The sequence below is a fragment of the Myxine glutinosa genome, chromosome 2 (genome assembly GCF_964187855.1).
Source record: "Myxine glutinosa chromosome 2, kmMyxGlut1.1, whole genome shotgun sequence".
Lineage (NCBI taxonomy): Eukaryota > Metazoa > Chordata > Myxini > Myxiniformes > Myxinidae > Myxine > Myxine glutinosa.
The window spans coordinates 245,706,651-245,734,470 of NC_136262.1; the positions used below are offsets into that span (position 1 = coordinate 245,706,651).

The 27,820-nt window shown below is 48.6% G+C and overlaps 1 protein-coding gene across 2 annotated transcripts in view; it reads right to left on the minus strand.

The window, feature by feature from the left end:
• The window catches only part of LOC137420694 (drebrin-like protein B), a 118,803-nt gene that overhangs the window by 45,971 nt on the left and 45,012 nt on the right, over window positions 1-27,820 (minus strand). For both annotated transcript variants that reach the window (XR_013622502.1, XM_078772403.1), the window contains exons 4-5: window positions 27,429-27,503; window positions 24,790-24,936 (exon numbers count right to left, since the gene is read on the minus strand). Coding sequence is in view for 1 of the 2 variants with exons in the window: in XM_078772403.1 (XP_078628529.1) it covers window positions 24,790-24,936; window positions 27,429-27,503 (222 nt within the window). In the remaining variant the exon portion in view is untranslated. The remainder of the gene's footprint in view (window positions 1-24,789; window positions 24,937-27,428; window positions 27,504-27,820) is intronic.

Here is a 27,820-nt window from a genome sequence, read left to right on the forward strand (position 1 = left end):
GATCTCGTTTTGTGCGGCAATAAACTGCTCCAATCGGTTACGGAAGGGTTGTGGAAAGACTTTTCACAGCTGTTTCAAAGACATTTAATTCATATCGCACAAAATCGATAGAAAACACGATCGCATAAAAGGTGAAAAAACGTGTGACGTGTGACGGGATGGAACATCACGTGATCGCTCTGAGCGAATCAGTCTGGCGGCGGGAATGGAACATCACGTGATCGCTCGGAGCGAATCAGCGAGCTGCTCTGGAACCGGCTGAGATTAGCGGGTACTTCGCTGAAATGCGCTGAGGTAAATATGAATAAAAAATATGGATCGTCAAATATTTTGAGTTCGGCCATGTTCGTCCCACGCTCAATGGCCATGTCTATGTCAAATATCAAGCACGCAAGCCTCTCCGTTTAGGAGTCTATCGGTAACATCACACACACACACACACACACACACACACACACACACACACACACACACACTGTGTTTTATTTATATATATATATATATATATATATATATATATATATATATATATATATATATATATATATATTATATATATATATATATATATATATATATATATATATATATATATATATATATATATATATATATATATATATATATATATATATATATATATATATATATACATACATACATTCTAGCAAAGGTACCCGTCAATGACGGGGGTTCGTAGATGTCTCACCTGAAATGAGCAATTTCCTTTGGCGTGTGTACTGATAGAAACGGGAATTCAGTGTAAATATTGCGTGAGCAAATGTTGTAATGGGTGCAACTGGGAACCTCGACAACCTCGTTCCATTCCATCAGCTAAGATTTCCAATCCATGCTTGTTGTACCTCCGAAGTACTGCTCAGTAGTAAGGGTGATATTATAAAAGTTCAGCTGGGAAATGGGTTTTGGCATGTTTTGGGCCTACAATCTGAAAGATGATCACCAAAGTTCTTTCCATACCAACCGACCACCGATAGGCACCTATCCCTCTCCACATCGTTTCAGCTTCAGCTCCGACCTCTCCCCTATCTCTATACTCCCAATAGCTTTGCTTTCAGCAATTTCCCACAGCATTGCATTCTGGTTTCCCATTCGATGAACCATAGATCAGTAGTTTCAGTTTCACGTTTCAACATCAGTTTCACTTTGAGATATCAGTTTATATTCATCATTACAACTTGTGATTCGCCATGAATAGTGCACAGAAAAGGTCGTCAAAACCGATTTTGGGAGGAAATTTATTTGAATTATGTCAGGGGTCTGAAGTTTTTTTCAGTGTCATAAAGGAGTCTAAAATGTTTTTTAAAATCAATGATCTTAAAAGGGCCAAATGGGGTCTAAAGGTGTCTAATGACAAAAGAGCAAAAGGGGTCAAAAGTGTCCAAATGGTCTTAAATTGGCCAAAGTGTCTTAAAAAGTCAATAGGTCTGAAAAGTGTCAAAATGTGTATATGTCTCAAAGGGTCGAAATGGGTATGAAAGGTTCTAAAGTGTGTAAAGGTTTAAGGGGTGTAAAAGGTCGAAGGCGGTGAAAGGGGTGTAAAGGGTCAAAAGGGGTGTAAAGGGTCAAAAGGGGCGTAAAGGGTCTAAGGAGTGTAAGGGGTCTAAATGTGTGTAAATGGTCAAAGGGGACTAAGGGGAATAAAGGGTCTAAAGGGATCTAAGCAGTGAAAAGGGTATAAGGAGTATTACGGTTTAAAGGGGTGTAAATGGTCGAATGGGTGGGTATAGGGGGTGTAAATGGTCAAGGGAGTCCTAGGGGTGTAAGGGTATAAAGATGTCTAAGGGGTGTAAATGGTCTAAAGGGGTCTAAGGGGTGCATAGGGTCTTAGGAGTGTAAGGGGTTTAAAGGGGTGTAAATGGTCAAAGGGGACTAAGGGGTGTAAATGGTCAAAGGGGTCTAAGGGGTGTAGAGGGTCGAACGGAGTCTAAGGGGGTTTAAAGGGTCTAAGGGGTGTAACGGATCTAAAGAGGTCCAAGGGATTTAAAGCATCTAAGGGGTGTAAAGGGTCTAAAGAGGTCTATGGGGTGTAAAGGGTTAAAAGGGGTCTAAGGGGTGTAAAGCATTAAGAGGGGTCTAAGGGGTGTAAAGGGTCAAAGGGTTGTAAAGGGTCAAAGGGGTCTAAAGGAGTGTAAAGGGTCAAAGGGATCCAAGGGGGGTGTAAAGGGTCTAGGGGGTGTAAAGGGTCTAAGGGGTGTAAAGGGTCTAAGGGGTTTAAAGGGTCTAAGGGGTTTAAAGGGTCTAAGGGGTGTAAAGGGTCTAAGGGGTGTAAAGGGTCTAAGGGGTGTAAAGGGGTATAAGGGGTGTAAAGGGTCTAGAGGGGTCTAAGGGGTGGAAAGGGTCTAAAGGCTCACCATCAAACTAATTATATCCATATCTGTGTTTAAATCCGATAAAGATTGGGCTTTTTATCAAGATTTGTATATGTGGATCGACCCTTAGAGATCATGACGACAGGTGGCGGCTTGGATGGTTTTAAGTTATGAATTGTGAGAAAATAACTGTTTTGAAACCCCTATTTAAGTGCAGGATGGTAAAAGATGTTATGCTATAAAGGTTTGTGCCGATTAACCTTGGGAGCTCAGAGGAGTAGGTTCACAAACAAACAAACAAACAAACGGACATTTCGCTTATATATATATATATATATATATACAGACTTGGCATTTAATATGGAATATTTTTTTTTCTTGACTTGGGTTTACTTTCTTAACTCAGTATATCAATCTGGTGAGTTTCTTTTACACTTTGGTGATTTATTTGTTAAAAGAACCATGTCACTGATTGTCTGTCGCAGCAAGAAGTCAACAACAGGATTATATCACAGGTGGCGTGGCAAAATGTACGGACAGGTGCATTTGATGATTGGCTTCACAGTCAGGTATACAAGGGTTGTTGCGTTCTGTATTAGTGGAAAACAACTGCTGCACATCTCCAAAAGTTATTGCCGCTTCCTCTGGAGATGGTCTGTCAACTCAACAATGCTGTTTGTCATGGAGTGGTGGCTTTACGAAATTACGGCATGAAACAGCGTGCTATTGCTCGGCAGTATGGCATCAGTCAAGGTCAGGTGTCAAAGATCCTGAAACGAAATGCTCAGAGGGGTGTCCCTACTCCAATACCAAGGCCAGGACGTCCCCGCAGAACCACTAGGAGGGATGATCGCCAGCTGCACAGGTTAGTCCGCAATGACCGTACCAAGTCAGCTAATCGGCTTAGGGCTGAGTGGCAGCAACTGACAAATGTGCCTGTATCCAGAAGGCTATTCAACCAACGACTGGTTCAAGCAGGCTATCGTGCCAGGCGTCCCCTGAGAAAGCCACGCCTGACCAGACAACACCGCCAGCACCGATTGCAGTGGGCCAGAGAGCACCGTCAATGGCAGCCAGGACACTGGAATCACGTGATCTTCAGTGACGAGTCTAGATTTCTGGTCTATCGTCAAGATGGCCGCGTCCGAGTGCGCAGACAAGTGCATAAAGCCTACAACAAAGATTGTATAGTGCCAAGAGTCCAAGCTGGAGGTGGTGGGGTGACCGTTTGGGCTGCTTTTCATGCAGGGGGAAAAACTGACCTGGTTGTTCTGAATGGAAACCTGAACCAGTTCAAGTACAGGGCCATTCTGGAAGAAACATTGCTTCCATTTGCTCGTGCAACCTTTCGAGGAAACTTTGTCTTCCAAGATGACAATGCACGACTCATCGTGCTCGCATGATCCAATACTTTCTTGCTGACCGTGGTGTAGAGCATATGGAGTGCCCTGCCATGTCCCTGGATATGAATCCGATAGAGAACTTGTGGGCAGAATTAACGCGTCAAATCGACCACTTGGACCAGCAGCCGACCTCTGTGCGTGAATTGCAGCAGGCTATTAGCACTGCATGGCAAGCGATTCCTGTCCAAACCTTGGCATATCTCGTGAACAGCATGCCTCAACGTGTACGTGCTCTTCTGAATGCTCGTGGGGGTTACACGAAGTACTGAACTGTAATTTTACTGTCCGTAATCCCAGTCGTAATTTAACTTTTGTTTTTGTTAAAAAACATTTTGGCTAATGTGCAAAATAAAGAGATACTTCTGGAAAACGTACAGAAGTTTAACACAGTACTGTCCGTGAATTGAGTTCGATATCAGTTTACATCACTTTCAAGGATCAATTTATTTGTTTCGAAATGTCAAATGTGGTTTTTGTTTCTTTTAAAGGTCACATTAACAAAATCTCGAATAATTTCAACATAATTCCAATGAACTTTTGGTTCTAAGACATCTTGAAAAGTAAGTTCACCCCCACAAAAAAAATATTCCATATTAAATGCCAAGTCTGTATGTATATATATATATATATATATATATATATATATATATATATATATATATATATATATATATATATATTGTTGCGGATATGGGATTTGGCCTCCATCCATATCCGCTTGTAAATATTCCCCTATTTCCCCAATACTTCCCAACTATCCCCAATCCCCCATTCCCTAGTCCCATTTTCTGTAAACAACACTCTGTAGAACCGACCTTCCCCTATTTCCCCCATTAAATGTCACACCCAGGTTCACCGCATCTCACGTAGACAACTATAGGACATCTTGCTAGTTATTCTTAGTCTATGTCAGTTAAGGACTCGTTTCCATTAATTCTGACTCTTCGTTGCACCAGAATGTGATTGTATGGCACCGTTAGAAAGTTTAGGACCTCCCAATACCTCCCCGCAGCTCTTCCTCATGGTACAACAACAACAACTACAACAACAGCGGCGGCGGCGCGGGGAGTGTGCGTCCTCACTCCGGCTTGGTTAGCCGCCATTGAACATGTGCTCCGACGGGGTTACCACGCAGGGGCTCGCTGTCAGCTCCTCATCAAGGGCGGAGCCCGGTAACCCCCCGCACCCAATGGAAGCGGCGGACCGATTCCATCTGGGGCGGAGCTAACAAGCCGAGGGCGTGTCACTCCCCGCTGGGCATGCGCAGGAAGACGGAGGTGACGTCAGATGCGCCTCAGCTTGGAGAGAAAAGGACGCCACCTCCAGCGCGACGATACCTCCCCGCATCTCTGGACCGGACCGGGTCGATTCTGCCCCTGAGCCAAGGTGCACCTTGAGCTATCGACTGCCTGCCCTTCCTTGCCATCAATCCCTGTGTAAGTCAGTCTTGTCCCGTTTGTCTGTGGTCTGTCGGGGATAGATAAGACTGTGTCGAAGTGCCCATCTTTCTGTGCTTTACCTCTTACCGTGTAATCTACCCGTTTCTGCATCACCAATTATAGCCTCCTCCGGAGGTCTTGAGAACTGTACCCCTTGTGTCGTTGCATTAATCCCAGCCGTTGTGTCCTTTCCTTCATTGATTTAGCGTAGCGCGATTCGGCCAACGTTCGAGTGGAATCGGGCGGGATAGGGTTCTAATCGGGGAGTAACTGTGCGGACGCGGTAATACCAAACCGCTCGGTAAACTAACATCTAAAACCGCGTCTGTAACAATTGGTGTCGAGGAGTGAGATCGGACCCGAAGCGCGCTTAAAGCGCTCAAAATTACAAGTGACCGAAATTTGATTTTGTTTTACAAAAATAAAAACCCGAATTTTGAAAGTCGCGCTATGGCGGATCAAGACGGCTGGGTTCCGGTAGAGGAGAGTGAGGCAGGGTCGATCCAGGACCAAATTGAGGGACATGAGGGACATGAGGAGAGCGAAGCAGTGAGGGTGGCAGGTTCGCAAAATAGCGTCGTCGCGCACGAGGTTACGGGCGCGCAAAATGGCGCCTCGCACATGGCCACGGCGACCGCGCCCGCGACCGTAGTAGCGCCGCTGGTAGATTTGAACCTTTTTTTAATACAAATGAAGGCCCTTATGGCCCAGAATAGCGAGAAAATGAGGGAGGACATGGGGGCCAATAGCCAATGGTTAGAACAAAGGATGGGGTCCAATAGCGAGAAATTGAGGGAGGACATGGGGGCCCAGATCGGAGGGTTAGGGAGTAGAATAGAGGGATTAGACAATAGATTAGGGGAAATACAGGAGGGGTTAATGGGGGTAGAAAACAGAATGGCCGCTCAAAAGAATCAAATGGAAGGGATGCAAAAGGGGTTAGAGGGGTTAGAAAACAGTATGGAAGGCAAATTGAGGGACATGAGGGACCAAGCGGAAAGGGAAGTTAAACAAATGGGGCAGCAGATAGAGGGGGTCAGAAGGGGGGTAGAAACTAAACTGGATGCTCACAGGGAGGAAATGGAGCAGATGAGGGTGGCATCTGGGCAGGATATGCAAGTGATGGGAGAAGAGATCAGAAGAGGGGTGAGTGAGGAGGTCAGAGGAGTGCGCGAGGAGGTGAGGCACTGTAAGGAGCGCATGGAGAAGGAGGTGAGAAAGGGGACTGTAAAATTGCAAGGTGGTATAGAGGAGTTGACGCTGGGAGTAGAACAACTGACAGTGGGACAAAAGGAGTTGGGGGACCAGGTAAAGAAGAACACAGCGGTAATAGAGGGTTTAAAATCGACACAGAAGGAGATGAAAAAGGACGTAGGGGTAATTAAAAAAGAGTGTCAGACGGTACATGAGGACCTGACGAGGAAAATGGACAAGGTGGTAGAGGTGATGGAGGTTAAAGAGCGGGAGGTGCGGGAGCACATATAAAAAAATAAAGTGGAGTTAGAGGAAGAACTTAAAGGGGCGCACGAGGAGATGAAGGAGGTGAAGCAGAAATTAGAAGAAGTGGAAGAAGGGGTGAGCGAAATTAAGAAGCGACGGAGAGAGGATAAGAAAGAGATAAAGGAGGAAGTAAAAGAATTGGTCCAAAGTCTGTGTTCGGATCGTGATGATGTGCTCATTAACCTGATGAGGGATTCGCAGGTGATGGAGGAGAAGCGAAGAGAAAGAGGACCCGGTGTAAGTGGTGACCAATATGGTCGTGCGTATGATGCGCCAGGTGATTTAATAAGCTTGGGGGTCGAGATAGACCCGGTTGTTCGTGAGAGGCCAAGAGTGAGGTGTATGGCTGGTCCGGAGGGTATGGAACGAGAGGTGCGAGGTGTGGGTGAGCAAGGTTGTGGTGGTATGGAATGGGTAGCGGGTTGCGGAAGTGTGACCCATGCATCGACACCAACAGGGGTAGTTGTTAGAGGGACAGGGGAGGCACGAGAGCCCCTTGGGGGTAATGTACTGTGGGGGCCCGGCCGGTTCGGCCCCGCGCTGACCCCGCAAGGGGCGACGCACGGGGTCCGGCAGGCGGGCAACGACTCGCATACGAGGTGGTCCCACAAGGTCCCACTCGCGCCGTATGACGGCAAGAGTGATCTACGCGCGTACCTGGCGCAGTTTGACTGTGTGTGTAAGGGCAACGGTTGGGGTGAGGACGAAGGTGGAGTACACCTGGTGGCCGCATTGCGCGGCGCGGCGGCGGAGGTGCTGACGGCATTACCAGCGGGTGCTCTCACCCTGCCAGCTCTCCGCGACGCCCTAATTAATCGATTCGGCATTGAACAGCAGAGCGAGCTTGTTAAAGCTCAGCTCGCGCTGCGAAAACGCAAGCCCCAGGAAGCCATCGGGGAACTTGCCCACGACATTCGCCGCGCAGTGGGGATCGCACATGCTAGCATGGCAGCGGATTCCCGGGAAAGCCTGGCGCTGGACCATTTTATCCAGGCCCTCCCGGATATTGAGCTCCGGCAACAGCTCGCCATGTGGCGCCCGCAGACTCTGAGCCAGGCGGCTGACGCTGCGGCCCGTTGGGAAGCAGCGAGGCCCCTGGCCCGGGGGAGCGAGCGTCACGCAATGGCGGTCCGCCAGGTGGGACCTCCGATGGAGGGCGGACCCCTTAGGGGGCCCGCCCCCGACGTGAGTCCTGACCTGGCGGGCATGGTCCGGAGGCTGGTGGACCAGCGCCTGGCGGGACCTGGACCATGGCAGGCGGCCCCGGAGGTGGCCCGCGGTGGACCACGAGCGGGTAATCCAATTCGGACCTACAGGGGGGGAAATTTGGAATTCCGGAGACAAGCACCTTATCAGGTGAGGTGCTATACTTGCAACCGTCTGGGTCACCTGGCGCGGCACTGTCGAGCCACGCGCCGGGATAATCCCCGGCGGTTGAGGTCCTCAACTCCGCCCAGGGGGGAGCGGGTTAGCCGACCCCAGACACCCCCCCCCCGCCAGACCCCGGGAAACTAGAAGGTGTCGGGCACGTAGGGCGGTGTTCGGCAGAAGAGGATGGAGGAGAGCCCTCATTGACGCGACAGGTCATTTATTGTGGCCAAATTGGAACCGGTAGCCTGACAATCAGATGCAAAATTGCCGGCATGGGGGTAGACGCCGTAGTGGACACAGGAGCTAGCGCCACGATCATCAGCCCTGTGGTCCTTGATTCGAGCGCAGGTGGCTGGGATAAGATCCAGCGCCTGCAAAATTGTAGTTTGCAACTTGCTACCGGGGTAACGGCCCCGATCATAGGGCGTGGTTCTGTGACCCTCAAGTTAGGGTCGGTAAGGAGGGAGATATATGTTTGGGTGGCGGAGGTGTGCGACCCATGTTTAATAGGGTTGGATTTGTTGACTGTCAGCGGTTGTAAAATCGACTTGTGCCGGGGGATCCTGCAGGTGGGAGTAGAAGAGCTGCCGTTAGGGGGAGTGAGCACGGCCGAGAGAGCGGAGCTGGAGGCTTCCGAGGCCGTGACCATCCCCCCAAGGGCCGAGGCGATAGTGCCGGCCCGGTGGGCAGCTCGCCCAACATGGCAGGAGTCCTGCGGCCTGGTCGAACCGGTGGCAGCGCAGTCCATACCGGGTTTAATCGTGGGCCGCACCCTTGTAAAAACGGACGGACCGGTAGTGGCCGTCCGAGTAATAAATATAAGTACAGAACCACGCACTATAGTAAGGGGCACGAGGGTAGCTGGCTGCACCCCAGTTGAGGAAGTCGCGACAGTGAGGGGCGAGAACGTCCAGCCGAGCCGGCCCCGGGGGGAGCCTTCAATAAGAAGTAGGAATTGGCCCGATCCCATTTGCGAGATGGTAAATCGTAGTAGCGTAGAGTTGGGAGGTACCCAGAGGGAGGCCTTACACAAACTGGTTGGGTCCCATTTGGACCTCTTCTCCCTGTCCACCGAGGATATTGGACGTACGGGCCTGGTGAAACATCAGATCCACACCGGTGAGGCCCGGCCTATTCGTCAGGCCGCCCGACGGCTCCCTTGGAGCAAGAGGGCGGAAGCTGACGAGCAGGTTGAAAAAATGCTCGACGCAGGCGTGATCGAGCCCTCGGGAAGTCCTTGGATGTCACCTGTTGTGCTGGTCAAAAAGAAGGATGGGACCACGCGGTTCTGCGTGGACTATCGCCAGCTAAACAACGTGACACTCAAGGACTCATATCCCCTGCCAAGGATTGATGACACCCTCGATGCCGTTGCGGGCTCAAATTGGTTCTCAACTTTGGACCTCAAGAGTGGGTATTGGCAGGTGGAGATGGATAGGGCAGGGAAGGAGAAAACGGCATTCTCCACAGGTAAGGGACTGTATCAGTTTACTGTGATGCCGTTTGGTTTGTGTAACGCCCCCGCCACCTTTGAAAGATTGATGGAACATGTACTAGGCGGCATGCCATGGCAATCATGCCTGGTGTACCTGGATGACGTCCTAGTACATGCCAAAACGTTCCCCCAGGCAGTAGCTAATTTGGACCAGGTGTTCGGGTGCCTCAGACAGGCAGGGTTGAAGCTGAACCCGGGTAAGTGCACCTTGTTTGCCAAGGAGGTGGCCTATTTAGGCCACGTCATCGGTTGCGAGGGGGTAAAAACGGACCCAGACAAAATTTAAGCGGTAGAGGAGTGGCCCGCACCACGTACCATCAAAGAGGTGCGGGGATTTTTGGGACTCTGCTCCTACTACCGGCGCTTTGTGGCGAAATTTGCGGAGTTGGCCCGTCCCCTCCACCGGCTTACGGAGAAGGGGACGCGATTTAATTGGACACGGGAGTGCCACGAGGCCTTCCAAAAATTGAAGGGGTGTCTAACATCCGCACCCCTTCTAGCTTACCCCACTAGCAACGGGGCATTTACCCTGGACACGGATGCGAGCCAGGAAGGATTGGGCGCAGTTTTGTCTCAGACACAGGAGGGCGTGGAGAGAGTGATTGGTTACTATAGTCGGGCCTTAAGTAGGCCCGAGCGAAATTATTGCGTCACTCGCAAAGAGTTATTGGCTATGCTGGCTGCCATGAACCATTTCCACCCGTACTTGTACGGGCGGAAATTTTTGGTTAGAACTGACCATTCCTCCTTGCAATGGCTCCTTCGGTTCAAGGAACCAGAGGGCCAAATTGCAAGGTGGTTGGAAAAGTTGCAGCAGTACGATTTTGATGTGGCCCATAGGGCCGGGAAGGCCCATGGTAATGCGGACGCACTCTCTCGGCGTCCTTGTCTGGGGGAAAACTGCAAATTTTGTGCGAGACACGAGGAGAGGGAACAATTGGGCGATTCGGGCCCGACCCTCGTTGTCCGGGCAACCCGGGTGAGAGGGCCAATTTTGCCACTAACCGCAGATGAGGAATTCGGAACTTTGGCATGGAGCACGGCCCAGCAGGAGGATCCTGTCCTGGGGCCAGTGTTCAATTGGGTCAAATTGGGGCAAAGACCAAAGGGGGAAGAGGTCACCCCCCTCAGGGCGCAGACCAAGGCATATTGGGCTCAGTGGAAAACCCTGGAATTGAAGGATAACATCTTGTATCGCAAGTGGGTGGAGGTTCCCTCTGATAAAACTTCCTGGCTGGTGGTAGTCCCAAATAAATTTAAGACCGATATATTGCAACAGGTGCATGGTACCCGCCCCGGCGGCCATTTGGGCAGGACAAAGACGACATCGCAGGTACGCCGGAGGTTTTATTGGGTGAATATGGGGCGCGACATACAGGACTGGTGTCGGAGATGCGACGCCTGTACTGCCAAAAAGGGACCAGCACGGAGGATGAGGGCCCCCCTTCAATTACACCAGGTGGGGGCCCCCCTAGAGCGGGTGGCCATGGATATCCTAGGCCCACTACCCCGCACCCGCCTAGGTAATAAGTACATCCTCGTTGTGATGGACTACTTCACCAAGTGGCCGGAGGCCTACGCCCTCCCCAACCAAGAAGCAGGGGTGGTAGCGCAGGCCTTCGTGGAAGGATTTGTGTGCCGGCATGGGATTCCACAGGAGTTGCACACCGACCAGGGACGAAATTTTGAGAGCAAATTGCTAAAAGATGTGTGCAGTCTCCTGTCAATTCGGAAAACCAGAACAACGCCTTTAAGACCTCAATCTGACGGGATGGTGGAAAGATTCAACCGAACTTTAATCCAACAACTGGCACTGTTCACCGCCACCCGTCAGGATGACTGGGACGAACATCTCCCTTATTTGCTCATGGCCTACCGAACCAGCCAGCACGGGGCCACCGCATGCAGTCCAGCGTTGCTTATGTATGGGCGGGAGTTACGGGCTCCCGCCGACTTGCTATGCGGTCCCGTGCCAGACACAGTGGTTAACCCGCCGAGGGAGGGGTACGCACGTCACCTCGAGGAAGGCATGGAGCTAGTCCATGCCTTCGCCCGCCGCCAACTCCATCTGGCGGGGGAAAAGATGAAGCGCAGGTACGACCACCGGAGCCAGGGGAGTCAGTACACTCCGGGGATGAAGATTTGGTTCTTCAATCCCCGGAGGAGGAAGGGTAGGTGCCCGAAACTCACCTCTCCCTGGCAAGGCCCGGGGGTCGTCCTGTCGCAAGTCTGTGACGTGGTAGTAAAAATCAAAATGGGGCCACGAGCCCTCCCTCGGATCGTCCACGCCGACCGGATAAGGCCTTACACCGGCGAGCAGGCGCCCCCGTGGATTGCCTCGGCTTTAGATGCCGAGGCGGGACCCAGTACCTCTGAATAAGGGGGGGCTTATTAGTGCCAGAGGACTGGGGGATTGATGAGCGATGGGCCCGGTGGGTAAGGGTGGCATCCCTGCCACCCTTCCCATGGTGGGGCAAATGCGCTATAGATTATGGGGTGTATGGCAGTGAAAACTAGCCCGGGTGGGTTAGGTTATATTGTGTGTAGGGATCTAGCGGAGATTGACATTAGGTAACGTTAAGGTTTAGATAGTGACTGATACCTGTAGTGGGGACGCAGGTAGATTAGACTGGATGATAATGACGAGGGAGCGCAATAGTTTAAAGGGACGACTGGGAAGCGCAAGTTTCCGAGGGGAGTAGTTAGATTAGATGATGCTGTGTGAGGATGGAACAGGTGTGATTGCACAGGTGTGCAACTGAACAGGTGTGTGGAGCAGTGTATGAGTAGTGAGTGTTGTGGATCAGCGCGAATGCGCTTAGGGGAGAGAAGGGTGCAGGCGGCACCAAGTATGAGAGCACAGGTGTGCAAGTACAGGTGTGTGGAGTACATGGACTATTGGAATGAGTGGTGTGGAGAGAGCTGGAGTAAGTGGTACGGAGTGGTGTGCATGGTGCGAAGGTGTGGATGGGGGAAGAGTGGACCCCTTTCACGAGTACCCTGGGCGGGTAGTGTAAGTGTTAGGTAGAGGGTATAGGTAAATTGTGGTTGGATATTGGCATTTGTGGTGCGGTTGCAGAATGGTATTGTGGATGGGTGCATTAGTGTTGTGGAAATGGCTGGGCGTGTAGCCTGTTAGTGTGTGTAGTTGGTTGGGCGCTCCACCACTGTGAGGATGTCGGCCAGGTGAGGCCGCAGGTGGGCTCTGGGAGCCGGTAGTTGTGGATGGGGCCCGAGGATCCGGAGCCCAGTGCCAGAGGGCACCAAGGGGTGACAGAGCCAGGAGAGGGCCTTCCCCAGTTAGTTAGGTTAGGGTGAGGAGCAGGTAAGCTCGGGTGGCAACTACAGTGGTGGAGGTGTGCAGGTGGGTAGACCTGCTGGGAGAGCTACACGTCACAGCCCAGAAATTGTGCGAAGGCACCGGGAGATGAATCGGGGGAGTGAGACCCCAAATTGAGAAGCACCACAGTTTGGTCAATGGGAATTGGTTTTTAGAACCCATAGAGTAAGTTGGCCAATGGATTGGCAGGGAAAGACCCCGGGTAATGTAAAGTTGTTAAAGTCATTTAGGAAATAGTTAGGATTGATGAACCTGTCGCACCATACGCAGCCACTTACCTGAGGTGAAGATGATGACTCCACACCTGTGTTTTCTTTGTTCTGTGTTGCAGGAAGGGAGAATTGCTGTGGATTTGTGAGACGCATCACGACGTGGATGAGACATTGGGGTGATTCCATCTCTCCCTCCTTAGGAGGGACTGATGATGAATTGGTGATGGCAAATTTTGATGTTGAGTTGGAGATGGCAAATTGTGATGAGAGTTGGAAATGGCAAATTTGATTGGTTAGGAGGGAGAGAAGACGAATTTGGTTTATGGGAGGAACGGGGAAGACAGTAGGGACGTTTGTTGATGTGTAAAGTAGATGTTTATGGGTAGTGTTGTGTTATGAGGATACAGTAAGGGGTAAGGGAGGGGCAATGTAGGTTACCTGGTGGGGGGGGGGGGGGCGTACGGTAGGAACGTACCTGTCTCACCTGGTTCCCATGTGCCCCCAGTGTGCATCACCTTGTATTGCGTGCACTTTTGCGCCCTTACCACCTTACTCACTTGTCTTCTTCTTTTGTCTCCCACCTCCGAGGATCTGGCTTTGGGGCAGAGAGAGAGGAGAGAGAGGTGCTGGCTCTGCAGTTGTGGGCCTGCACTTTCGCTGCTTGCTGCCGGGATCGATACACCATATGGACCGCAATTTTTGTGGCCGCCCACCATGGACCGCAGTCTTTTGCGGGCAAGCACCACCCGTTGATGGACCTCTGGGTCAACGTGGCACCTATGCCATACAGGTGAACCACTATAGTTGGCCCCCCTGACGGCCACAATTTAGAAATGGACGCGGTTGGCGCCTTTCTTTATTTTTGAAGGAAGCCAGAACACCAAGTGGGCTCCAAGGCAAGACCAGCGGCAGAACATCGGCCGGCTGCGACACCACCGGTGATTATTGAACACTTTATTGGTGCACCGGATGGTGCTGACTGTACATGATGGGGTGGTGCTTTTGGTGCTTGGATGGGGTGCTCTGCACATTATTAAAGGCCGTAGGGCCACAGAGCACTCGTGGGTTGGTGTATCGATGCTGGCATGCGTGCTCTCTCTATGCATAACATCTGCATGTGTTCCTCAAAGAACAGGTCCTGGATCGTAGTGTAAATATCAGTGTAGTCTTGTATAAATGATGCTCCCTACCGGCTGTATGCTTAGTTTGAGGATTCTTTCCGCGATTCGGTTATCCTGTGGGTGTGGTTCTGTGAGGAGAAGGGTGCAACGTCGCAGGGGGACATATTTACTCATTTGTGAACATCTGTAAAACTGTCGCACTCAGGGTTGAGTTAATAGTAGAGGGAACTACATCTGAGTGCCACACTAACGTAGGTGAAAATTTATCGGGTCGGGACGCCCCGAGGTAGAGAAGGGTGCAATGTTGCGGATATGGGATTTGGCCTCCATCCATATCCGCTTGTAAATATTCCCCTATTTCCCCAATACTTCCCAACTATCCCCAATCCCCCATTCCCTAGTCCCATTTTCTGTAAACAACACTCTGTAGAACCGACCTTCCCCTATTTTCCCCATTAAATGTCGCACCCAGGTTCACCGCATCTCACGTAGACAACTATAGGACATCTTGCTAGTTATTCTTAGTCTATGTCAGTTAAGGACTCGTTTCCATTAATTCTGACTCTTCGTTGCACCAGAATGTGATTGTATGGCACCGTTAGAAAGTTTAGGACCTCCCAATACCTCCCCGCAGCTCTTCCTCATGGTACAACAACAACAACTACAACAACAGCGGCGGCGGCGCGGGGAGTGTGCGTCCTCACTCCGGCTTGGTTAGCCGCCATTGAACATGTGCTCCGACGGGGTTACCACGCAGGGGCTCGCTGTCAGCTCCTCGTCAAGGGCGGAGCCCGGTAACCCCCCCGCACTCAATGGAAGCGGCGGACCGATTCCATCTGGGGCGGAGCTAACGAGCCGAGGGCGTGTCACTCCCCGCTGGGCATGCGCAGGAAGACGGAGGTGACGTCAGATGCGCCTCAGCTTGGAGAGAAAAGGACGCCACCTCCAGCGCGACGATACCTCCCCGCATCTCTGGACCGGACCGGGTCGATTCTGCCCCTGAGCCAAGGTGCACCTTGAGCTATCGACTGCCTGCCCTTCCTTGCCATCAATCCCTGTGTAAGTCAGTCTTGTCCCGTTTGTCTGTGGTCTGTCGGGGATAGATAAGACTGTGTCGAAGTGCCCATCTTTCTGTGCTTTACCTCTTACCGTGTAATCTACCCGTTTCTGCATCACCAATTATAGCCTCCTCCGGAGGTCTTGAGAACTGTACCCCTTGTGTCGTTGCATTAATCCCAGCCGTTGTGTCATTTCCTTCATTGATTTAGCGTAGCGCGATTCGGCCAACGTTCGAGTGGAATCGGGCGGGATAGGGTTCTAATCGGGGAGTAACTGTGCGGACGCGGTAATACCAAACCGCTCGGTAAACTAACATCTAAAACCGCGTCTGTAACAATATATATATATATATATATATATATATATATATATATATATATATATATATATATATATATATATATATATATATATATATATATATATGTATGTATATACAGTGAAACCTTGACTTACGAGTTTAATTCGTTCTGTGACCGAGCTCGTAACTCAATTTGCTCGTTTATCAAATTAAATTTCCCCATTAAAATGAATTGAAATGCTATTAATCCGTTCCAGCCCCCAAAAACCACACCAATTTTTTTTGAAATATATATATATAAATATCTCGCGCTTTATATTTCACCTGTATGCAGCATACAAGTTGGCAGGATGGCCTGGACTGGAGGTACGCACACTTGACTCTAAACTGTCCAGCCTGGGTTTGAATCCCGACCCAGCTATAACCTGTCATGTCGGTGTTTCACAGGCAGGGTGATTCATCAATGTGTGTACCGCTAAACTGGGCGCCCCGTTTGCGTCCCATTAGTTGTTGGATGTTAAGGATCTCACCGTGTCTTCGACAAAGAGAAGGCGAGCTATCGCTGGCACTCTGAACAAGTTGTGGCCTGGCATGCTCTCCTCCTCTGCCGTTATATACGTCCTCCTCGGCATCTTTTTCCAGAAGAGCCCTGTCTCGTCACAGTTGAAGATTTGCTGGGGGATGTATCCTTCGGCTTCTATCAGTTCGGCAAAAGTTATAATAAAATCTTCAGCTGCCTTCACATCCGAGCTTGCTGCCTCACCATGCCTGACGACGGAGTGAATGCCGGTCCTCTTCTTAAAATTATCAAACCATCCCCGACTGGCTTTGAATGACTCTTCCGTTGCCTCGTCCGTTGATGTTCCCGCCGTCTGCTGCACCAAATCCCCGTAAATGTCTCGTGCCTTCTCACAGATGATGCTCTCGGTCACGGTATCTCCTGTGAGCTGCTTCTCCGTCAACCACACAAACAACAACTTCTCCATCTCTTCATGGACAGAGGTCCGGAGCTTTGAAATAATCTTAACGCCCTTGGCTGGCGTTATAGCCTTTATCGACTCCTTCTGCTTCAAAATCGTACATATCGTAGAAGTACTACGATCGTACTGCCTCGCCAAGTCGACAACACGCACACCTCGCTCATGTTTTTCGACGATTACGTGTTTTATATCCAAGCTCGCTCGCTCGTAACTCAGATCTCGGCTCGCATCACAAAGCAAAAAACCGACCGAGCGACGGCTCGTATCTCGGAAAACTCGTAAGTTGGTGCACTCGTAAGTCAAGGTTTCACTGTATATATATATATATATATATATATATATATATATATATATATATATATATATATATATATATATATATATATATATATATATATAACAACTCACTAGACCCTTACATATTATATATATATTTATATATATATATATATATATATATATATATATATATATATATATATATATATATATATATATATACACAAACCATATATGTGGGAAAGTTACATGTCCAGATCGCTTGCACAGGACTTATGTGCATAGAGGATCAGGGCAGCACTCGCCACACTCCACACGGTTTATATGGATAATCAAATAATAAATAAATTTCACAGAACCTAGCTTGGGCCATGACACTTCTTTGCAGAGCTCTGTTGGCAGCATATTTACATTTTATGTACCATTACAAAAATAAAAATTTAACCACCTGTTGTGCTTGCAACATCATTAACTTACGATAACATGTTATTTTTGGAATCGCGATGATGTAGATGCAGCAGCAAACACATTTGATGCAATAAAAAGTCATAAGTTTGATTTGAAAGATCGAGGGTCCAGATGCTCACCTAACATGTAAACAACCTTGATTTAATATCCTGCTCGCACAAGTGTGCATTTTTCACTTCCATCCTAAATGCAAAAGAAAGGTTTCTGATTCTCATGCGAAATAAATATTTTCAGAGTCTTATGGGGCTTATGGAAGGGCAGCACAACTGCAGCAGAGCCAAACACCCGTGGTGCTTCAGTGCTGTTTTATCACCATTTTTATGCTTCTAGCCCGTGTTGCAAAATATCACAGGCTGGAAATGTTATCAACACCGAAGGAGGCCTATTACAGTGCAGAGCTGTATACAACCAAGTATGACTACCACAACGTGAAGTACATCAACATCCTGAGAAAGTTGAGGGTAGGGGCTGACTGGATAGTTCAAAGGGAAGGTACTTACTTTTGAGCTGTGGTCTGAGTTTAATTCCCAACCCAACGATGAAACTGGGGCAGGGCATCACATCATAGAGTGCCCCACCCTTCGGAAGAGACATTAAACCGGCTGTCTCATCTGCCAACCTGCACTGGTGGACGTTAAATATCCCATGCTGCCTTTCTAAAAGAGTAGATCATTGTGTTGTTCTAAATTCTAAATTATTGGCCTAATATACAGGTGGAAGTGCATAAATGCAATTAACACAGTCCCCCTTGGAAGTTTCTCGGTGTTTATCTTTCATAAATTAATCGTTTGTTTGCTGCGTCGCGAGCAAGGCCTTGCAGCCTCAGGCTTCCCCCGTCGAAGGTTGTTCCTTCCTTCGCTGTTTTGCTAGCTTTTTTGATTTCCCCTTCTCCACCAAGCTTCACCAAACATCTACTATTTGTCTAACGTTGTAACACCCACACCCCCCCCCCCCCCCCCCAAAAAAAAACAAAAAACTTTTTTTCCCCTTTCTCCTCGTGTGCTTTTGCCTCTGCCCACGTGCGCTGTGTCGCCCCGCCCCCATTTTCCCCTTGCCTTCCACCTTTTGCCCTGTTCAACTGACTTGTGGTCGTCGCTCTAGGCTTCCTCTCCCCATTGGTATTTTTGTGAATATAAGATTGTTCTTCACAGTTCTGTTTAAATATGTTTCAACTATCCCCTTCAGTGTTTTATTCAGTGGTTTATTACAACACGCTGTTTTTCTTCTTATTTAAAAGGCTCCTTTCAATTTCCTCTTCAACTCATTCCATTTCAAAAAAATATTCAATCTCTTATGATTCCAAATCACTCCATCCTCTAAATTCTCATTCATTCCATCCCTCCTCCATCGTTCTTAAACGAATCGCTAACTTGAAAATCACAACAAACCCAATTTGTTATATATGTTCATCTTTCATTAATCATCCACTTTCTAAACTCCCCCCTTGCCCCTCCCCTTCAAATCTCCCCCCCAACCATCCCTCCCAAATTCTCCCTCCTCCCACCTCCTTCTCAAAGCTGCCTCCTCCCCACTTCCTCTCCCTCCTATGTCATACCTCCACCTCCCCCAACCTTCTACTTTCCTCTGCCCCCCCCCCCCTCAAACAAACTCTCACTGTGCCTCATTCCATCACCATCAAACTTTTCGTCCTCCTCATCCTTCCCTTTCTTGTAACTCTTCTGTAATCTCTGACACACTATCAACTGCTCTTCCTACATCCCCCTCTCACCCTTCATCTGACCCTACCCCTCCCCTCCCCTGTCCTGCACCCGATGCTCCCCCTCTCTCCTCACTAACGGTATGGACCTCAAACATCCGGGGCCTTCGCTCAAACCTGATTGATCTCTCCATTCAGGTTGCTTCTGAAAATCCAGACTTGATCTGCTTAACAGAAACTTTCCTTCTTCAAGATGTCTCTGATTCCTTAATATCTCTTCCTGGTTACTCCCTCCTCCGGTACGATAGACCTGATCCTCGTCCTGGTGGTGGGGTGGCTATCTTTATCAAAAACTCTCTTCCTCACTCTCCCTGCACTGCCCTCTCTCCACCCCACCCACAGGAGTACCTCTGGCTACGGCTTCCTCTCCGCTCCCACCTTTTGTTCATATGTGTTCTGTACCGTCCTCCAAACAGTGATGACTCCATTTACATTTCTCTGTCGGACAACATGGACCAACTTCTATCAACTCATCCAAACTCTCTCTTCCTCATATGTGGCGACTTCAACTGTCATCATGCCAGCTGGCTGGGTGTGGGTTCATCTCTCACCAGTCATGGCACCTCAGCAAAGAACTTCTGCGACTCATTGGGACTGACACAATCTGTCAATTTCCCGACCCGGATCTCAGTCAATGGAGTATCTTCTCTTCTGGACTTGGTTATGACTAACTTCCCTGCAAATGTCTGCTGCTCTTCTTCTGCTACAATCGGTTCTTCTGATCATGTGCTTGTTAAAGTGGACATCTCACTGGCCATTCTCAGAGAGCCTCCTCAGCGCCGACGAGTCTGGCATTTCACTCAGGCCGACTGGCACGGTCTGCAAGCAGCCATCAATCAACTGGACTGGTCTCCCATCTCTAATGCCTCTGACATCAATTCTTCCTGGGAATTCTTCCAAAGCAAACTGCTCTCTCTCATGCACAGATTTATCCCATCTCGTCTTCAGTTGTCTTACCCTTCCTCCCGTCCATGGTACACTGAATCTTGTGGTGAGGCAGTTGCCCTGAAACAACTTGCCTTTGCGTCTTGGAAGGCAAATCCAACTGAAGGCAATCTCAGTTCCTTCCACCAAGCTCGAAACAAGTGTGTTTCTACCCTCAGGGGTGCCAGGAAGCACTATCTCTCCACACACGAGATTGAACTCTCAAACCTGTCTCCTTCCTCCAAATCCTGGTGGCGTCTGGTCAAATCCGTTTCTGGTGTTTGTTCCCCCTCCATCCCCTCCCTTACCTCAAATGGCTACACAGTTGACACCGCACGTGACAAAGCCGAATGCCTCAACTCTGTGTTTGCCTCAAAATCTTGTGTCCCAAACCCATCTCTCTCTGTTCCCACCTTTCCCAGTCGAACCCAACTGCTCCTGGACTCTGTGTCCTTCTCTCCTGACAAGGTGGAGAAGTTTTTATCAAACCTCGACTCTGATTCTGCAACTGGACCAGACGGCATCAGCCCTCGGGTCCTAAAATCCTGCTCTGCCGCTCTATCTCACCCTCTCTCTGTTCTTTTCACCCTCTCTTTTGCTCAAGGTCAGATGCCAGCATCTTGGAAATCAGCAAACATTACCGCCTTACACAAAAAGGTGCAAAAACAGATCCTTGCAACTACAGACCAATCAGCCTGCTCCCAATTATCAGCAAAGTCATGGATTCCATCATTGCTTCAGATATCAAATCCTTCCTCTTCTCCAATGGCTTGATCTCTGATCATCAATTTGGATTCAGACCAGGTCATTCTACTCTGGACATGTTGCTTCTGCTGTCTCAACAATGGATGGAGGTCCTCAATGCCAAACAGGAAATCAGAGCTGTCTCACTTGACATATCACGTGCCTTCGATACGGTCTGGCACCCAGCTCTGCTCACCAAACTCACCTCCTACGGTATTCAGGGAAATCTCCACTCATGGCTTGCGGATTTCCTCTCTGGTCGTAGGCAACGTGTGGCCCTGAATGGATTTCTCTCATCTTCCCTTCCTGTTCTGGCTGGAGATCCCCAAGCTAGTGTTCTGGGCCCTGTGCTATTTCTGGTCTTCATCAATGACCTCTCCGACTCTCTGGAAAATCCTCTCTATCTCTTTGCTGATGACTCCACTATCTGCCGCTCCATTCCTCATCCCTCAGATCAGCAGTCTGCAGCCTCCTCACTCTCTGCAGACCTGGACAAAATCACAAACTGGTCAAACAAGTGGAACATGTCTTTCAATCCTGACAAATCTCACACTCTTACAATGTCTCTCCGAAAGGACCGACTGGACAACCCTCCCATCTACTTTTTCAAAAATCCTCTCCAAGAAGTTCTGTCGCTCAAGCTTTTGGGTCTCACTATCTGCCATGATCTTTCTTGGGAAAACCACATTTCCAAGCTGGCCTCCAAAGCCAGTCGCCGACTGGGCATCCTCCGTCGTGCGAAGTCCTTCCTTGGCACACCTGAGCTCCTCACCACATACAAGGCTTTCATCCGCAGCTCAATGGAATACTGTTCCCCCCTCTGGGCTGGTGCTCCTGCCTCACACCTTGCTCGGCTTCACGCTGTTGAGGCCAAAGCTTTCAGATTCATTGGAATCTCCTGCGATGTAGTCAACTCCGAGGGCCTTTCACTCACTCACCGCAGGCAGGTTGGTGGTCTTTCTGTCTTCTACCGACTCCTCTCCGGCCTTGCTCCCCCAGCTCTCTCTGTGCTCTGTCCCCCCAATATTCCTTCAGGTCGCACAAGATCTGCCTGCAACCCTCTTATGGTTAAACTGCCAAAGTCTAGGCTCTCTGCTCACCTTCACTCTTTCATTCCCCTTTTCTCCCGCCTCTGGAACAAACTCCCCCACTCCCTTCAATCCCACTCCTCCCTCCAGGTCTTTAAAACAGCTGTTCACCACCATCTCTTATCTTCCCCCATCGAAAACCTTGATCTTTTCTACCCCCGGTAATTCACCCCAGAGTCCTTGCAGTGTTCATATGTTTTATTCCTCTCCCACCTCCCCCCAAGTCCTCCCGATGTCCCTGCTCTCAAATGTTGTGTTTGTGTCCTTCCCCCTCTATCCCCATCTTGTCTGCCGCCCCCCTTCTTTTTTGTGTTTTGTGTGTCGGTTTGTCTTTTTGTGTGATTAATGTTAGCTCTTTCACGAGCCTCGATCCTGTATACAAAAAAAAAGAAGAAAAAAAAAAAAAGCCAGCATTGGTCCTTCAACTGTTTGAAAATAAATAATGTCTCGCAGAAAACGAATGAGAAAATAATGCTGCACATGCAAATAGGGTTGCAGAGGCCCTCATTTGATATATATTGGCAACAAATCATGTCGACGATACGTCCGAGGCAGGCATGTGCGTCAATTTGAATCAGGCATGCTCTCCTTGTTTAAGCAGCACAGCTAGTTGAGGCTGTCATGCAAGCGCCAATTACAGGTCGACACTCCATCGTAACCTTGATGGTTTCATTTCAACCTGCACCCACCCAACCCTGGGGTGGCATCAGTAATATAGGATAACGAAGAAACACTGAAGCTAAGTAAATGTCTCGTGACATTTAAATTGTTTATATGTGTTTTGTGGCACCCTGTAGAATATGAGCTCTACTTGGCATGACCATCAAGGTGCTATTTTAAAAGTAATCTCAGTAACACCCACACCCAGTGGTACATCTAAAAAAAAACGATATCCATAATAATAAAAGGTAATGCGGGTGTGGGGTTGTGTGTCTCCCCCATAACTCCAAAACCATGAAACCTAGCGGCCCCAAATTTTGCATGCATGCTTGTCGAACTCAAATCGTATGCATGAATGAAAACTGGGTGGTTGGGTGTGTTAAAACACCATTTTTGAAGATGATTAACAGCTTTGTTGAACTAAAACAAAAACAGGCTTTATCCTTGGTCAATCCGTTATCTCTCACAGGGTTCTCATGCTTTTTCGGCCTGCTCAAAAACGCCTTTCCTTGGAACAGGCCACAATGGTTTCTGCACAATTAAGCGCTCTGTTTATTTTTCACTTTCCTCACTCATCATCGAATGTATGATCTTTATGAAAAAACCTTTGCTAGTATACCTATATACGAGTGGGGTATGCTTATACATTGTGACCAATAACGAACCGTGCTTCGTACAAAGGGGAAACAAAGGCAACGAGAGAGGAAGCAAAAGCAGTGAGAGGGGAGGGGACAGCAGCATGAGGGGAAGTGAAGGCAGCATGAGGAGAAGGGAAGCAAAGGCAGTGTGAGGAGAGGGGAAGCGAAGGCAACGTGAGGACAGGGGAAGTGAAGGCAGCGTGAGGAGAGGGGAAGCGAAGGCAGTGTGAGGAGAGGGGAAGCGAAGGCAGCGTGAGGAGAGGGGGAGCGAAGGCAGCGTGAGGAGAGGGGAAGGAAAGGCAGTGTAATGAGAGAGGAAGTGAAGGCAGCTAGATGGGGAGGGGGAGGGGAAGTCAGCGTGAGGAGAGGAGAAGGCAGTGTGGGGGAAGTGGAGGCAGCATGAGGCGAGGGGAAGGCAGCATGAGGGGAATCAAAGGCAGCATTAGGAGAGGGGAAGCAGCAAAGGCAGCGAGATGGGAGGGGATGGCAGAATGAGGGGAAGCAAAGGCAGTGTGGAGGGAATCGAAGGCAGCATGAGAAGAAGTGAAGGCAGCGAGAGGGGAAGCGAAGGCAGCGAGAGGAAAGGAGAAGGCAGCGAAAGGGGAGGGCAAAGCAGCACCATAGAATATCAGGATTGGGCAATATTAACAACAGGCACAAAATAACAAAATATTTGATAAATGATAAAATTAATGATAAATGTGTAACCGTCTCCGGGTTCTCCGGACATCTTGTTCAAATATGATAGCAAACTGTCGTTTTCCCATCGTTTTCAAACAGCACATGCCATTTTAAAATATATTATAATGTGGGCTTCCCCTTAAGGGATGTGACTCAACCTGTGCTCTTGATCACTGTTGGCCCCTTCTGATTGTGGGCCTGGTACCATTATAAACCCGGCCCTGATTATATATTGATATATATTGACTGGTTGACACCCATCTATATTGTATGTTTAGTGTACAGAAAAGTTGATGTGATGTGATGCAAAATACAATTTTTTGAAGTTCAAAAAAGTCTCTAAAAAATGTATTCCATTGTGGTTGGAGAAAGATGCGGGGGCTTGATGGCATTAAGCTTGATTCTGGATGGTCATATTGTTTTTCAATTTCTGGTAAATTCAGATACAAATAAATCTGCCAATGGATGCAGTGTTAAGAGGGAGAATGCATTGTGGAGCATGTAATCTGTCTGCAATGTGGATGTTAAAGATGTCAAATGTCGGTCTTGGATTAAATCCTGGTCGAATACTTAGTAGCACAACAAATACGGTTAACAATCTTCCCCTCATAGACCCCATTTTTGTGTGTACATTCATCTACAGTTTAGTGGAGCTTCTGCACAAGCCACACAGACAGCACACACACAATTAGACATTAGTGCACTTCACTGAGGATTACTAGGCCATTAGGAGACACCAGACAAACATACGATATGGGATTCAAACAGCAGGGGGTTTAGATGGAAATGCTAACAGGCCAACCCATGCTGGTGTTCACACGGAATGATGGCACAAATATTGTAAGCCTACAATGAGAGATGACAAGTAATTATACAAAAAAAATTGTGCAAAGGCATTTTCAGTGAGATTGTAATTTTATGAAGTTGACATCCATCAAACTTCAAAATAAAAATCGAAAAGCAGCAAGCTTGTTATGCCACAACACATTTAAACGTTTCAAAATTCATGAACAATGGAAAATTAAGAATTCTGGCTTGCCACTTGATCCTGCGGTGCTTGTTGCCCAGGACGAGAGGCTTCCTTGTGCACACCATACTTGGCACCCGAAGCTTGAGCGACTTTTGCCTTCAAGGTGTCTGGATCCACGTCGTCCTCTGTGCGGGCATTCACAGACACATGGGCCCCCTGAAAATGTTGGGAGGGGAGGGAGGACACAGTTGAAGGAAGAGGAGCAAAGAAAGTGAGGTGAAGATAAAAACAAAGTGGTAAAAGTAACAGTTCACCACTAGGAACCATCCCACAGTATGACCCAAACAAAATGAGGAAATGGTTGATGATAAAACATGACGGAGGATACAGCGAATGTAAAATGAATGAGGGCAAGGAGGTTTGGGAATCTTGAGAGGTCTCGTTTGCAGAGGTTGTCTTCCCCTTCACATCCATTAATGATGTCAAACCCCTCCATGCCAGTACCCTCCCTCACATATCCTACATGCGATTTCCCCTCCATACTTACCACTACATTGGTTTTGTCTTTGTGTTATACCATCCAACCAACAATGACTATCTCTATCTCTATCTCTATCTCTCTCTCTCTCTCTCTCTCGAAATGGACCAACGTTTAAACACTTTCTACCTCATATGGGGTGATTTCAATTGTCAACATGCCAATTGGCTGGGTGTTGGTACATCTCTCACCAACCATGGCACTTCAGCAAAGGACTTCTGTAACTTCATGGGACTGACTCAATCAGTGAACGTTCCAACCCAGATTTCTCCAGATGGCAAATCCTCCCTTCTGGACTTTATGACATATGTACTTCCCTGCTAATGTCTCCTGTTATTTCTCTGCTCCAATTGGTTGAATGGATCATATGCTTGTGAAATTCAACATCTCTCTAACTATTCTCAGAGAGCTGTCTCAACGTCGGCTAGTTTGGCTGTTCACACAGACTGCCTGATAAGAAATGCAAGCAGCCATCTCAATTCAGGACTGATCTCGTATATCGACTGCGCCTGATGTTAACTTAGCCTGGGAATTCTTCCACAGAAATCTGCTCACATTAATGCTCAGATTCATTCCGTCTCGTCTTCAGTTATCCGCCCCTTCTTCCCACCCATGGTACACTGAATAATGTGGTGAGGCAGTTGCTCTGAAACAACTTCCCTTCTCTCCCTGGAAGGCAAATGTGACCGAAATCAATCTCAGTGCATTCCAAAAGGCCAGCAACCAGTATATATCCACTCTCAAGAAAGCTAGAAAACAACGTCTGTCCAACCTTAAAAATAAACTTTTAAACTTGCTTCCCTCCTCTAAACCTGGGGCACCTTGTTAAGTCTGCCTCCAGAGGATGCTCCCCCTTCCATCCTTTCTGTCTCTCCAAATGGCATCATAGCCGGAAAGCTCTTGTGAGAAGGCCAAATGCTTTAATTCTGTTTCCTTCCAAATCTTGTGTCCTGGTATCCACTCTACCCAGATGCACCCCAATTCTGCCAGATTCTTTATCTTTTGCACCTGAGAAGGTGAAAAAGTTTCTGACGGGCCTCGACTCTAATTCTGTAACTGGAGCAGATGGCATCAGCTCACGTGTCCTAAAAACCTGCTCTTCTACTCTTTCATATCCTCTCTCTGCCATTTTCACCTTATCATTTGCACTAGCTCATATTCGACATGCTTGGGAATCAGCCAACATCACCACATTACATATAAATGTGCAAAAACGGATCCCCTTAACTACAGACCTATCAGCTGATGGGACGCAGACCTAGCGGTGCTCCCAAAGCCCTTTGAAGGGGCGGCTGGGGGCAGCTGGTGGCTCATGCAACTCCTGATGCAGAGCGCGTGTTTGTCGGCTGCTACCTACGCACCGGCCCGACGTGCATACCATAGGTGAGTAAGTCCGAACACTTAAAAGGGGCACCGGATGATTTAATGGATCGCCTGGTGGCCTCGGCTGCGATGCAGATGACCCTTATCAAAGGGCCAGATCCGACGTGGAAGTGGAAGGTCTCGCCCCGTACAATTGCAAATCGCGTAGAAAACTCCTCGGGGCAGCTTCGGCAGCAGCGATGGAAGTCGGCACATGGTCCGCCAGCAACGCCCTTCCGGTTGAAACTCCCAAAATCCAGAATCACTGCTCACCATCCACTCATTCGTTCCACATTTTTCCCCACCAGTGGAATGAACTTCCACATACCCTTCAATCTCTTTCTTTCCTCCAGGGCTTCACGACAGCTGCTCACCACCATCTCAGATCATTCCCCATTGAAAACCATGATCTCCCCCCCCCCCCCCCCCATGCCCACCTCTTTCCAAATTTCCAGGTTTCCTTTGAAGACTTTGCTTATGTATCCATATTGTCTGCCCTGTGCCTCCTCCCCTAGCCCTCAATCTTCCCCACATCCCTTATTTCTCCTAGTCTGCCTCTATTTTGTCTGCCATTCCTGCTGTCGGTGGTGTTCTCTCTCTCTGTTGTTTGTTTTGTTCTGTTATGTCCTGACCCATTGTATGTTCTAATTCCTCTAAGAGCCTTAGCTTTGTAACTATCTGGGTATTTGGTTAATCCCTTCAAAACCACTTCACTGTGACAGTGGTCTCCACAGAAATGAACCTACGCCAATACGCCATTGAAGCGTGCGTTACTCGTGTACAAAATTCTTCACCTGACAAAACGCACCTTCAAGAAAGCTGCGACGGCACTGACGTGCAGAGCACATATTCCCTTTCTCGCCGTTTTCACGCCTTCGCCCGTCTGTGTGGGAGATAGCATCGAAACTACCGTCAGAGAAATCTCTGTTCAGCTCATTAGGAGTGCATGCATCATGCACCATGCTGGCATTCATGTCTTTACATGTACCCGTATCCACCCAAGCAAATGCATCCCCATTACTGGAAGCTGAAAATTGAATCGATTGATGAAATTGATGAAAATTGGATTAATTAAGAATTTCCCACGGGGCTAAAAAGCAACCAATTTTTGCTTGAATGAAACCTGGATGTTGCAGCACTTCATCCAATTCGGACAGTTTCCCCACAATCTTTCATTTTGTATTGATTTGATGCATGCAA